The 12,936-nt window shown below is 45.0% G+C and overlaps 1 protein-coding gene across 1 annotated transcript; it reads right to left on the reverse strand.

Annotated features, from left to right (window-relative positions):
• Positions 1 to 2,103: 2,103 nt before the first annotated feature.
• C5AR1 (complement C5a receptor 1) lies at positions 2,104 to 11,605 on the reverse strand. Its single transcript, XM_014554704.2, has 2 exons — positions 11,408 to 11,605; positions 2,104 to 4,357 (listed from the first exon to the last, which is right to left on the reverse strand). The coding sequence occupies exons 1-2, from the start codon at positions 11,408 to 11,410 to the stop codon at positions 3,305 to 3,307; spliced, it is 1,056 nt and encodes a 351-aa protein (XP_014410190.1). The 5' UTR covers positions 11,411 to 11,605; the 3' UTR covers positions 2,104 to 3,304.
• Positions 11,606 to 12,936: the final 1,331 nt, after the last annotated feature.

Raw genomic sequence — 12,936 nt, forward strand, 5'->3', positions numbered from 1 at the left:
GGCCCCAGATTTGGCAATCTCCTGGCCCTTCAGCCCACTTCCTTCTTGGGCAGTGTTGATCAACACCAGGCGGAGGCTGCCTCAGAGAAGCCACCTGGATCCCATGTGCTGGCCTCCAAGTGTTTCTAGAAGACCATTGTGGGACCCAGCTCTCAGGAAAGCATCTCCTTTCCATATCAGGGGGAGGGAAAGACCCCACTGCCTACAGCCCACCCCCCAAAACCAGGAAAGCCAGAGGATATCCTGGAACAGAGATGGAGTAGAAGTGTGGGGAGGCAGAGGAAGAAGTCAGGGAGGACTTCCTGGAGGAGGCTGCACCCTGAAGGAGGGTAGAATAGGGACAGGGAAGGTCTTTTAAAACTGGCTGGACAGCTAGGAGATCAGACAGAAAGACAGGCAGGGATTCAAATGAGAGAGGATGGAGGGCTTAGATCAGGAAGTATGTGAGGTGGGAAGAGAGTGGTATCCAGCACGGGTCCCAGGTGCAGGCTGGCGTGACTGCATGGATGGTGGGGCCCCCCAGGATGGGGATGCAGGGGTGAGAGGAGGTCTGGGAGAAGATGCCCAGGTCATTTTGGGCGAGGCAGGTGCAGACGTCATACCCTGAAGAGAGAGAGCGCTGTGAAGGTATTGGATGAAGACACAAAAGTAAGAAGCATGTTTAAGAGAAAACTCTAGAAACCCAACATTTAAATATAGAGGAAGAAACTCTGTGGAGGAGGGTGGGAAGGATCACTCAGAGAGGAAGAGGATAACCAATCAGGCTTGGAGCCAGCCAGGGAGGAAGCCCAAGTGGTCAGGAAGAAGGCAGTGGGGGGATGTGGGCTGTCCAGATAGAAGGGACATCCAGGATCAAGAGGGTCTTCAGAGGAGGTCCCAGACCTGATGGTAGCTGGGGCTCAGGTCTTCCCCCAACAACCTTGCTACCAGCAAATCGGCAAAGGGACCAAAACCACACACAGCCTCTTCTGGAAGTGCAGCAGAGCGCCCACCCCTATAGGTGCTGCAGAAGCATCTTTAAATAAAAATTGTCCCCAAGGCAGACAACACAGCCATAGCAGGATTCAGCCACGTTTCCCATCGGATTCACACAAAATCCCAGCCCAGTGCCCCATCCTGAAAGCTGTTTCCTGGACTCAGTCACCTCTTGCCAACAGGGAGAGGCAGTGGATCCCTGTGTCATTGGATTCAGGGGCCACCAGCTCCATGTGGCTTCTGGGCACTTGAAATGTGCCAGTCTGAATGGAGATACACTGTGTCACACACACGGGATTTTGTAGACTTAGTACCAAAAAAAGAGTGTAAAATGTAAAAAATCTCAGTAATAATTTTTCACACTGATTACAAGTTGAAATAAAAATATTTTGGATCTATTGAATTAAGCCAAATATATTATTGACTGTATTATCATTCTTATATATATCATATATCTTTATATATAGCAATATAACATATTAATAACATTAATATTATGATAATATATTCATACATATATTAATATAGTATTAATATGTGTTATATATTTGTATGTTGTGTTATATATTTCTACATAGAAATATATAACATGATATTATATGTTCTGTATTTCTCATTTATATATATTTCTATATTATGTAATTATAAATATAACTATTATATAATTATATAACATATTGCTATTCACATAATACATAATCACATGATATATAATAAATTTTTAGAAATTGAAATATAGCTGATTTACAATGTTCTGTTAGTTTCAGGTGTACAGCAAAGTGATTCAGTTATGCATATTTATATTCTTTTTCATATTCTTTTCCATTATAGTTCATTAGAAGATATAAAGTAAACCATTATAATATAATTAATACATCATTCATTTCATCATTGTTAGTATAACATATAATTGTATCACATTATTAAATATATGACTATTATTTCATCCGTTTCATATGAATTTTTTAAGGTAGCTACTAGAAAATTTTAAACTACTTAAGCGGCTCACATCGTATTTCTGTTGGACAGTGCTGGCCCGTACAGTATTTCTAGCCATCTACACACACACACACACACACACACACACACACACACACAAAACACTAAGCAGGAATATGTCCAACTCCATTATAAACAACACATTTCACCATTTATTATTTTTTATTTTCAGTTTTCAAGTGGTGCACACTAGTTTTTTTAAAAGTCCAAAGATTACACACTGTATAAGTCCATTGATATAACATTTTTGAAAAGACCAAAGTACAGAGATGGAGAGCAGCCTCGTTTGTGGTCCCCAGGGGTTCTAGATAAAACTGGGGAGGGTGGAGGGAAGTGGGTGTGGCTAGAAAAGGGTGTCACGAGGGATCCTGGCAGTGATGAAAATGTCCTGCGCTTCGGCCGTATTCATGTCAACATCTCAGCTGTGATATCGTAACATCATTTTGCAAGATGTTGCAAGTACAGGAAACAGGTCAAAGGTACACAGGATCCCTCTGTATTATTACTTACAACTGCATAAGACTCTTGAATGACACAGCATTGTAAAATGACTATAACGCAATAAAAACAAAGTTTTTAAAAAAGACTCTAAATGAAGTCAAAAGAAAACGTTTCACTTTTTTTAAGTGCAAACAAAGCAGCAACTGAGAAAGTAAAACAGCAAATTCCCCTGTGACACCTCCACCCTGGAGGTTCCCAACCAGCGTTTCCCAACCCCAGGTGATTTCCTCACTGCCTGCTTTTTGCCATAACCACATCGCATCTTTTTACTTAATACTTAAAAAAAAAAAAACCTGGTTAGGTAATGTATTAACTTATTGTTTTCCTTTAAATCAACTCACTTTCAAAAACTGAGATAGGTCCAGGTATTTTCGCTTTACCCTAAATGAGAATATCTTTTGAGATGCCAGTTAAAATTTTTTTCCCAACTCTCTATAAAATAAATACAGAACGATGTTTTTTTTAAGGTTAGAATGTTTCTGTTTGTCTGCCTTCCGTGTAGCTGACATATTCTCGTCACCGTCTCCGCACACAAACGTTTTGCTTGATGGGAGGGCTCCAGGTAGATTGGTTTCTGTTTGTTTTCCAAAGTCCTTGGATGGAAAGAAAGGCTGAGTGTCCTTAGAAGGAAGTGTTTATCTTGGAAATGAGGAATGATGGGAAGAGTTTGCCTGGAAGAGGAGGGACGAGTTGGGGAAAGATGGAAGGACGAAGGAGAATTCACTCAGACAACACCACCTTGCCAAGGGCTGAGTTCAGATAAGCAGAAAGCGAATGGATAGGAAGTCTGGTGGAGCGCCGGGAATATAGTGGCCTGGGGGGCCTCCCCTCACACCGCCTGGCTCTTCAGGGCTGGGGTGTCCACTGTGGAGAGGGTGATGGACTTGCTATCCCTGTGCACGGACTCTTCGGTCAATACATTCCGGAGTCTGGAGGGGAGAGTCTTGAGAAACCGGGCGTGGAAGCCTTGGGCGGCGAACACGTAGATGATGGGGTTAATGCAACAGTTGATGTAAGCTAGAGAGACGCACAGGGCATCCAAACTGGACACGAGCTTGTAGTTGTCCAAGTGCCGTTGGAACAAGGCCAGCATCAACCCTGTCACCTGGTAGGGCAGCCAGAAGACAAAGAAGCTGGTCACCACGGCCACCACCACCTTGAGCGTCTTGGTGGAGCGGGTGGCACTGCGGCTCCAAGCCCGGACCAGGAGGAAACTATAACAGATTGAGAGTGTGACCAGCGGCCACAGGAAGCCCACGACCAACCGGAAGATGGCCACAACCCTCTCTACATGCAAACCATCCTTGCCGTAGTCGACAATACACATTATCTTGAATGGAAAGGGCTCTATGTGCATCCCACGAAATAAGAAGGAGGGGATGGTCAGAAGCAGAGCCAAGACCCAGGCCACACAACAGGCCACCCAGGCCAGGCGGGACCCGCGGTAGTTCTGGCACCAGACAGGATTAAACACCAGTAGGAAGCGGTCGGCACTGATGGTGGCCAGAAGCAAGATGCTGGAGTACATGTTGAGCAGGATGAGTGAGGGCAGGATTCGGCAAGCGGTTTCCCCGAAGGGCCAGTGGTTGTGCTGGATGATGGATGTAAACAAGATGGGCAGTGCCAGGCAGGAGAGGAGGTCGGCCACAGCCAGGTTGAGAAACCAGATGGCATTGACGGTTCGCTTGGCCTCGGACCCAGTCACCCAGACCACCAGGGCATTGCCTGGAACTCCCACCAGGAAGACAACTGCAAAGATGACCAGGGCGATCACATTCGGAGTGTGCAGCCTGAGGGTTTTGGAAGAGTCATCCACCAGCACGTTGGGGTCTAGGTCCGAGATGTTATAATCGTAATAGAAGGTGCTGTTCTCCGCGGAGTCCTGGGTGGAATCGGAGACGCAAGGAGAGTATGAGTCTGTAGACAGGCACCAAGGGGCCCATCAGAGCTACGTAGTTTTGAACCTATCACTCCATTTCTTTAAGCGTCAGGTTTCCCCTGGGGAAATGAGGATGCTGAGGGCCGAGAGCCCTCTGGGGTGTCATACCATTTATTAAAATATTGAAAATCCTCCCAAGCTAATTAGTCTCCCTGCCACCCTGCCACCTCGCCACCCTGCCACCTCCTCTTGAAGTCCCCAGACTTCCCCAGGATCCAGCAACCAAAGGATTAAAGTCTGCTGCAACATTGAAATCACCATCCGTTCTGATTGGCCAGTACCCATGACACACTGCTTGTTAAATTTTTTTTAATGTATTTTTTCTTTTTTCTATTTTTTTAATGGAAATACAGGTACTGGGGATTGAACCCATGTGCACCCCAAAAAAAATGACACGGTGGAAAAAAATTTGAAATTTAGATAAAGATAATCTGTTGCGGTTGTTTGTTTGATTTCTGACTCCATAGTATTGCACAAGGAGAACTTCCCAGTCAGCCCACAGTCTGTAGTCCCAGCTGGGCTGGCCTTTGCAGGTTGACAATAACATGCAAATATATCAGGCAGCGTGGGCTTTCTGTATAGTCGTGTTGCTGGGCTTCAAAGGAAGGTTGTTTTGGAAAGAGAGTTGGTAGAGCTTTATTTATTTTTTCTACTTGGTTCAAACTATGGGAGGATGTTTTGCTAAGTGGAGATAGGGGCACTCATGTCCTTCAGCACTAGGTTCGAGGATGGCTCAGCCCAGCACTAAAGTCCAGACCCCAACTGTCCTAGCTGAAGCCTACATGGCCCTCTGCAAGTTCCATTACTGCTTCGTCCCTCTGTTTCTTTCCTGGTTAACTCCTAGCAGTCCATCAGTCTTAACCATCATCATTCCAAAACCTCAGTCTCAGAGCAGAGAAAATATATTTGGGGGCAGCACAAAGAAGAATAAGAAATAAGAATTAGAAACACATTTGTACCTTGCCAGAGGCAGGGCAGGAGGGATAAAAGGAATAGAAAAGAATATGATTTCAAGAACAAATGGTATCTTAGCACACAGATTATGGTCTCTAATTACCATCTGCCATTCAAAGGAACCAGGGCTCCTCGGAGCAAGGTTGATTGCTATTCTCAGATAGAAAATATATAAGATGAGCCCAGAGCCTCTTACACTATAAAGTAAAAAAAGAAATTGAAAGAATGATGGGGACATATCAAAAGGACACAAAAGGAAGCCTGAAAAATCTCCCACTAGTCAAAGATGGGACAATTTGAGTATTTAATAATAATAATAACTGTGATGGAATGAAATATTAAAATATAAAGATCAACGAGTTCATAATAATAACAAAAGCAAGTAAATCCATTGGCCACCTTTTTATTCTGCAAAGGAAATGAATTAAGCACTTATCCTGCTATTTCTATATAGGGAATAGAGGTGAGCTCTGCACGTGGTGCCCATCCCTGAAGGTGACTTTGTCACCAATCAACAAAAGGAGACAGAGGAAAATAGAAGTCATTGCTATAGAAATATTCAGAGATTTTATTCATTTTTAAGGCACCAGAATTTGCAGACTGAGGCTTATACCCACTAACTACCCACCTCATGGATTAAATAAGATGAAAAATGTCCAAGCACAGCTAAGTCCCTGGTACACAGGAGGAGAACAAAAATGGCAGCCAATGCTACCATTATTGATCAATATTATGATTATTGAACAGTTCAGCGTTTTCTCTGAACTACTCTTTTTTATTCTAGTCTTTTTATGTTATACTGAAGATCAACCAAGTCAACCAGGCTGATGGTCAGGGGTACTTGCTGGTAAAGCTATGGCAGTGATTAAATTATTCAAAAGGAAAATGTCAATGTCAGCTGATGACAGGGTGTGGTAGATCCATGCAGTGAAATATTATTCAGCCATAAAAAGGGATGAAGTAGTGATATGAGCTACAACGTGGATGAAGCTTGAAAACATTATGCTGAGTGAAAGTCAGACACAAAAGTTTATGATTCCATTCATATAAAGTGTCCAGAATAGGTAGATCCACAGAGACAGGGGGTGGGCTAGTGGTTACCAGGGGCTGGAGGAGGGGAGTGGGGAGTGACAACTTAATGGGGACAGGGGTTCTTTTGAGGGTGATGAAAATGTCCTGGAAATAGACAAAGATGGTGATGGCACAGCATAGTGAAAGCACTCAATGCCACCAAATCGTACACTTGACAATGTTGGGTTACATGTCATGTGAACTTCACTCAATTAAAATGAAAATGCCAGTGTCGTGAAGACAAGGAAAAGCCAAAGGACTGTTCCAGATGAAGGGGCACTAAAGAGCCAGGACAACCAAATGGGATGTGACATCCTGGAGCAGGAGAAACAAATGCACTCTAAAGGGCATTATTCGGACAATTGAGCAAGTCTGAACACAGTCTGTAGACTAGATAAAAGTATTGCATCCAATGTTGGATTCCTGGCACTGACCATTGTGCCGCGCTCATGTAGATGAATGTCCTTGTTCTTGAGAAGTAGACACTGAGCTATTCAGGGGCAAAGGACACCGTGACTGCATACTCTCAACTGGTTCAGAAAACAAAGATGGTAGATGATAGATTATAGATACATAGATAGATAGATAGATAGATAGATAGATAGATAGATAGATAGATAGATAGATAGATAATAAAGGAAACTTGGAGAATGGGTAAACAGTATATGGGATAAACAACAATTTTATACTGTATAGCACAGGGAACTATATTCAATATCTTGTAGTAACTTACAGTTAAAAAGAACATGAAAACGAATATATGTATGTTCCTATATGACTGAAGCATTATGCTGTACACCAGATATTGACACAACATTGTAAACTGACTATACTTCAATAAAAATATATTAAAAGATTAAAAAAAAGGCAAGAAACTTTATTTTTGAAAAAGAGTATATGAGAGTTCTTTGTATTATTCTTGTAATTTTTCTACGAGTGTGAAAATATTTCCATTTGGTTTAAATTGTTGAACTATTTCCATTGAGAAGAGCCCCTGCCCTGAGCCAGTCACCCATACCATCTCCACTCCCAGCACCTGCGCTTCCCATTTGCAACCTTGGGACCCCACTTCCAGTCCCCATGCTCCGATTACTAAAGAGTTAGTGCCAGGCATGGCAAGAAGCCTCAGATTCTGCTGGGCTGGGGGGTAGCACTCTGCATCTTAACAGGTTGTCAAATATTTTAAGTGTGACCTTGAATGTGATACATGAAGCTAACTTTTGTCCCTGCTGGTTTCACAAGCTCTCAGCCAGGCTTGGCTGCAGAATGACCCAGACCCTCAAAAGGGAAGCCTTTCCCCCACCCTCTCTCACCCTCATCATTCTCTCCTGCACCCCATCCATCAGCTAACAAATATCCTTCCCTGAAATGAGCTCACTCGACCATTTCCTCTCATTGACTTCATGAGTGCAGAAAAAAATGCTGATTCTAACCCTCTTGCGGCTTCTAGGACCCTCCCAATGCAAATGGCTCGTAGATTTTTGCTCTTGCAGCATCCCTGCAAAGAAGGGAAACAGCCCAAGTGTCTAGCAAGAGGGGACTGGATAAGTTAATGATGGCACATCCAAGCAACGGAATATCATGCAATCATCAAAAGAAGGAGGAAGTTTATGTAAGGATATGGAAAGAGCTCCAAGATCTAGGGTGAAAGAGAAAAAGTAATAACTAAACTGTGTGTGAAGCATGCTACCTGCGAAAGAGGAATCTCTCTACCCTCCCTCTCTGTTTCTCTCTCTCTCCCTCCCTCCCTTTCCTCTGTTTCTCTATCACATTATCATTCTGTCTGTCTCCCTCCGTGTGTGTGTGTTTGTTCCGTGCATGCACAGACTAGCTCCAGAGGCAGACAGAGGAAATTTGTAACAGTGGTTGTCCCTGGGGAGAAGTAGGGAAGTTAGACAGCACGCATTGGAAGGGAGCTTTTACTACACATATACTTTTGTTCTTGTATGTAGAGCCACACCAGCGAGTGCACACCACTCATTCTCCACAAAATGGATATTGTACAGAATATACACAAGAATTCGTGGTTCTACCATTCTAGGAGTCTAGGAAAAATTCTAGGACTCTTTCTTCATCGCACAAAGATGAACTGGCTAGGGGACTGGCTCCTGACATAGCTGGTATCTGCCCTGGGACAGGTTATGGTACCAGGAGAAATTAATCACCAGGATGGGGACTGAGAGTGTTCAACAGAGAATCAGCCTGGTGTGGGATCAGGAGGAGGCTCTTGGAAAAATAAAACGGCAGCACTGTCCAACAGAACTTCCTGTGCTGACGGAAGTGTTCTAGACGTGCACTATCCAAGATGGTATGTTGAGTGCGTGGAAGGTGGCAAGCGTGTCTAGGAACTGAACTTAATTTTCTGTCATTTTAATTCAGTTTCAGCAGCTACCTGTGGCTGGTGGTGCCCATCTCGGGCAGGTCTGGAGCTCTTAAGAGATTCCTAAATGCTGGGCGCTGTTCTCGGATGCTTCCCAGGTGTTAGTTTGTTAATTCCTTAACGGCAGCATTTATGCCCCAACAACCCAAAGGGTGAGGTACTCTTATTGTTCCTAAGTTCGTAGGCTCATTTTAAGAGCACTCGTCTGTGAAGAAAGGGCTCCAGTACAGAAGCTGGGAAGAAGAGGGGGTTGGAATGGTCCTAGTGAGGTGGACATGAATGGATCAGAGGAGACCAAGGTGAAGGAAGATGCGGGACTTAAGAGAATAGCAATCAGAATCGCTCAGCTCTGTTCTAAGTCCTTTTCATGTATCATCTCACTTAACCTACGGGACAACTCTATGAGAGTTGTTGCTATTACAACACCCATTTTACAGGTGAGAAAACTGAGGCTACAGACTGCTTAAGAGAACTTTCCAGTCCAGTGTGGCTGGCAGGTAGGCAAGACAAGGTTGGAGGATTGACAGATGCTATGTTAAAAATTAGGTATTTTATCCTAGGGTAATGGGGAGCCATGGATGGTCTTTGAGCTTCAGAGGGACTGGATTAGACTTTCCATTGAGAAAGATCCCTCTGGCCGCTGTAAGGAGGTGAGACTAGAGGCAGGAGGACCAGAGAGGAGGCTGGGGCAAGGACCCAGGCCAGCGAAGATGCGGGCTGGGACAGGCTTGATGACCAAGAAGAGGAAGAAAAGTAGGAAGACTTAAGAGCACGAGAAGAGAGAGGCATGACATGGCCACAGTCATGCAGCTGGTGGGTGGTAAACTCTGCCCCAGCCCCTTCCCTCCTTCTCTGGGCTTCAGTTTCGCCATCCTCACAGGAGGGAAAGTCCTGCCGACTATCCCCTCCATTACAGTGGAAATAACAGACTCACTGAGGAGTGCTGGCAGAGCTAGTAAATACTCAGAAGACGCCATCTGCCTTTTTTTCCGGAACATCCCCTGCCCCATTCCAACATGGACACAACGTCTTTAAACAATCCACCCACAGAACCACATGGACCCATCCTAGGTTGAGTCATCTGAGAAACAGGATTCAAGGCTGAGGGGAGCATCTTAACTCAGATTTACCTTCTTGAATTTGCACAACCTTTGTTGAGTCAAAAATCCCTAAGCACAAAGAAACAGAAACATTTGCATTTTAAAAACCACACAAAAAAGATAAGTGTTCAGACCCTTTGAGGATGTGATGAGCTGCCTGTCAGGTTGGCACAAATTTAAAAGTTCCAAATGACTATGCAGATGGGGGTATAGACCAGCAGACACTCTCAACATTCTGTCGATGAGGAACATACGTTGGTACAACTGGGGCGATATCTGTTAAAATAAAAATTGCCCATGCCTTGGATTCAACACTTGCAGTTCTGGAAATCCAGTTATAGGTCCAAAGATTAACTTTGGTTTTAAAGACAAAGCATTGGGAAAAAGTCTAAACCTCCATGGGTAGCAAATGGAACCTCCCATTGGGATATCATACAGCTGATAAAAAGAAAGAGGTCATTCCCTTGAAATACACGGAGATGGTAACAATACCTTCCTCATACATTGTTTAAGAGGCAGGTAGTAGGGGAAGGGTACAGCTCAAGTGGTAGAGCACATGCTTAGCATGTGCAAGGTCCTGGGTTCAGTCCCCAGTACCTCCTCTAAAAACAAATAAATAAATAAATAAACCTAATTACCTCCCTCCTCCCCCCCCCCAGAAAAAACCTTAAAAAAAATAAAAGATGAAATTAGCAAATGGAAAGTGCATAGCCCAGCACCTGGTATACAGTAAGCACTCAATAAATGCTGGTCAATAACATTATGTTATTCATGGGAAAAAAAGGCAAGATGTAGGACAGTGTGTAAAAACAGACCCTTATTTGTAGGGGCAGGAGAGAAAGGACAGACCCATCACATGCATTGAGCACCAACTGTATGCCAGGCACTGCTGTAACAGCTTCCCATGTATTATCTCACTTATTTCTCTCCATGATCTTATGATGCAGGATCTCGGTCTGTAGAGTTATTATCCCTATCTTGGAGATAAGGAGAAGGAGGCTCAGAAAGGTGAGTCTCTTCAGCTATTACACAGGAGAAGCAGGATTTGAAGCCCGTTTCAGTGTGACTCCCCACGTGTCCAGCTACTCCTTATTTCATCCCTATGCTGTCCTGCAGCACCTGTAGACTGTTTCCAGAAGAATCCACCACAAACTGGTGCCCACTGTGGCCCCTGGGGGCATTGACAAGGAGTCTGAGGCTCTGGGGAGGGGAAGGAGAGTGACTTGTCACTCCACATCCTTCGAGGTTAGGGATTATTTTACAGAAAGAAAAAGAAGTCGAAGGTCATCGTGGGCCCTATAATCAATTCGTTGACAATTTTACTCCTCTGAGATGAGGACAAGGGGAGAAGAGGGGAGACCCAGGACAGGGAGAGGGAGGAAGGAAAGGGAGAGGCAGAAAGAAGGGGGGAATTGGAAGAGTGGACAGCCCCCAGAAGGGAGAACACGCGGGCAGAGGGGGTCTGCCCCACGGCCCCACTAGACTCACCATCTTCAGGTCTCTCCCGGGTTCCCTGGTTCTCTGCTGATCAAAGGTCCCTCCTGCCTAAGGGCTGTGGTTTTTAACGCTTCAAGGGAGGGTGCTGATAGCCAAAGAGGAAATGACCCATCTTTCCCCTCTGGGGTTCCTATTGGTCTCGGGCTCTTAGTGGCCTGGGACTCCTTCGGCCGGGCGCACACCCAGAGAGCTCTGAACACTGCCTCCTAGCCAGAGGGGAAGGCCAGGGCTCCAAAAACTGAGGAAGTCCCAGGTCCAGGAAGGAGAAAGCCAGAAGAAAGAGACCCCCGCCCCCTCGCTGCGTGGCCCCTCTTGCGGCTTGAGTTTCCCCATTTGAGACAATCTCTTTCCTTCCAGGGACGTCGGAGGTGCTGTGGAAAAGCTCAGGGGCCCGAATAGCTTAAAACTCCCTGGGTCCTGGGAAACAGGGACTGTGAGCCCCAGCTTCCCAGCCTGGTTGCTTGGAGCCCAGAGAGGCAAAGCAGGTCTGTGAAGGAGGCCCAGCCATTGAGGACCATTCAGTCTTCCTCCCTAGGGTTTTGAAGTTCACACCCCCAACCCCCAACCCCAGAGCCACCACCAGCCTTTGCAGCCCCATTCTGAGTTCTCCCAGAAACATGCTGGACTCGGGGGCTGGGAAGGAGCCTACTTACTGGTTTCCTATGGCTGCTATAACAAATGGCCATAAACTGGGTGGCTTCAAACAACAAAAACGCATCCTCTCACCATTCTAGAGGCCAGAAGTCAGTAATGAAGGGGTGCTCCACCGTGGGCTCCAGAGGAGAATCTGTTCCTGCCTGCCTCCTCCAGCTTCTGGTGACTCCCAGCATTCTTTGGCTTGGGGCCGCAGCCCTCCAATCTCTGCCTTTACAGACACATCTCCTTCCCTCCTCCTGTGTCTTAAATCTCCCTCTGCCTCCCTCTTAGTATAAGGACCTTTGTCATTACATTTAAGGACCGCTTGGATAATCCAGGATCTCCCATTTCAAGATCCTTAATTTATCTGAAAAATCCCTTTTGCTATAGAAGGTCAAGCCACGGGTTCCAGAAATTAGGATACGGACACCACTGGGAACCATTTTGCAGTCTACCACATGAGCGTGATTATTACAATGGGTGTAGAAACAGGTTTATTTTTCCCATACTTTTCTGTAACTCTACAACAGATCACCGATATCGTTCCTCCACAAATCATATTTTTCTACAGCAAGCTTCAATTTATGAAGATCTGGCTTTCTTTTCACTGCAAAGATGATCCATGCACCTTGTAAACATTTGAACAATCTGGAAATGCCCCCACCCCCACTCCCCAAAAAAGCACTGAAAAATCCCCTAACTTGAAGCACTGAAAAAATCCCCTAACTTACATTCTTCTGCAACTCCCATTAGCAGTTTGGAGTGTATTCACCCAGATGTGGTGTTTGTGTTCAGGGGTGCTCAGTGGACAGCAAATTTTAGTTCCACTGAATGAAGCCATACGTGTGGCCAGCATGATTCAGCAAGGATTCTGAGGGTGTATT

The sequence above is a fragment of the Camelus ferus genome, chromosome 9 (assembly GCF_009834535.1).
Source record: "Camelus ferus isolate YT-003-E chromosome 9, BCGSAC_Cfer_1.0, whole genome shotgun sequence".
NCBI lineage: Eukaryota > Metazoa > Chordata > Mammalia > Artiodactyla > Camelidae > Camelus > Camelus ferus.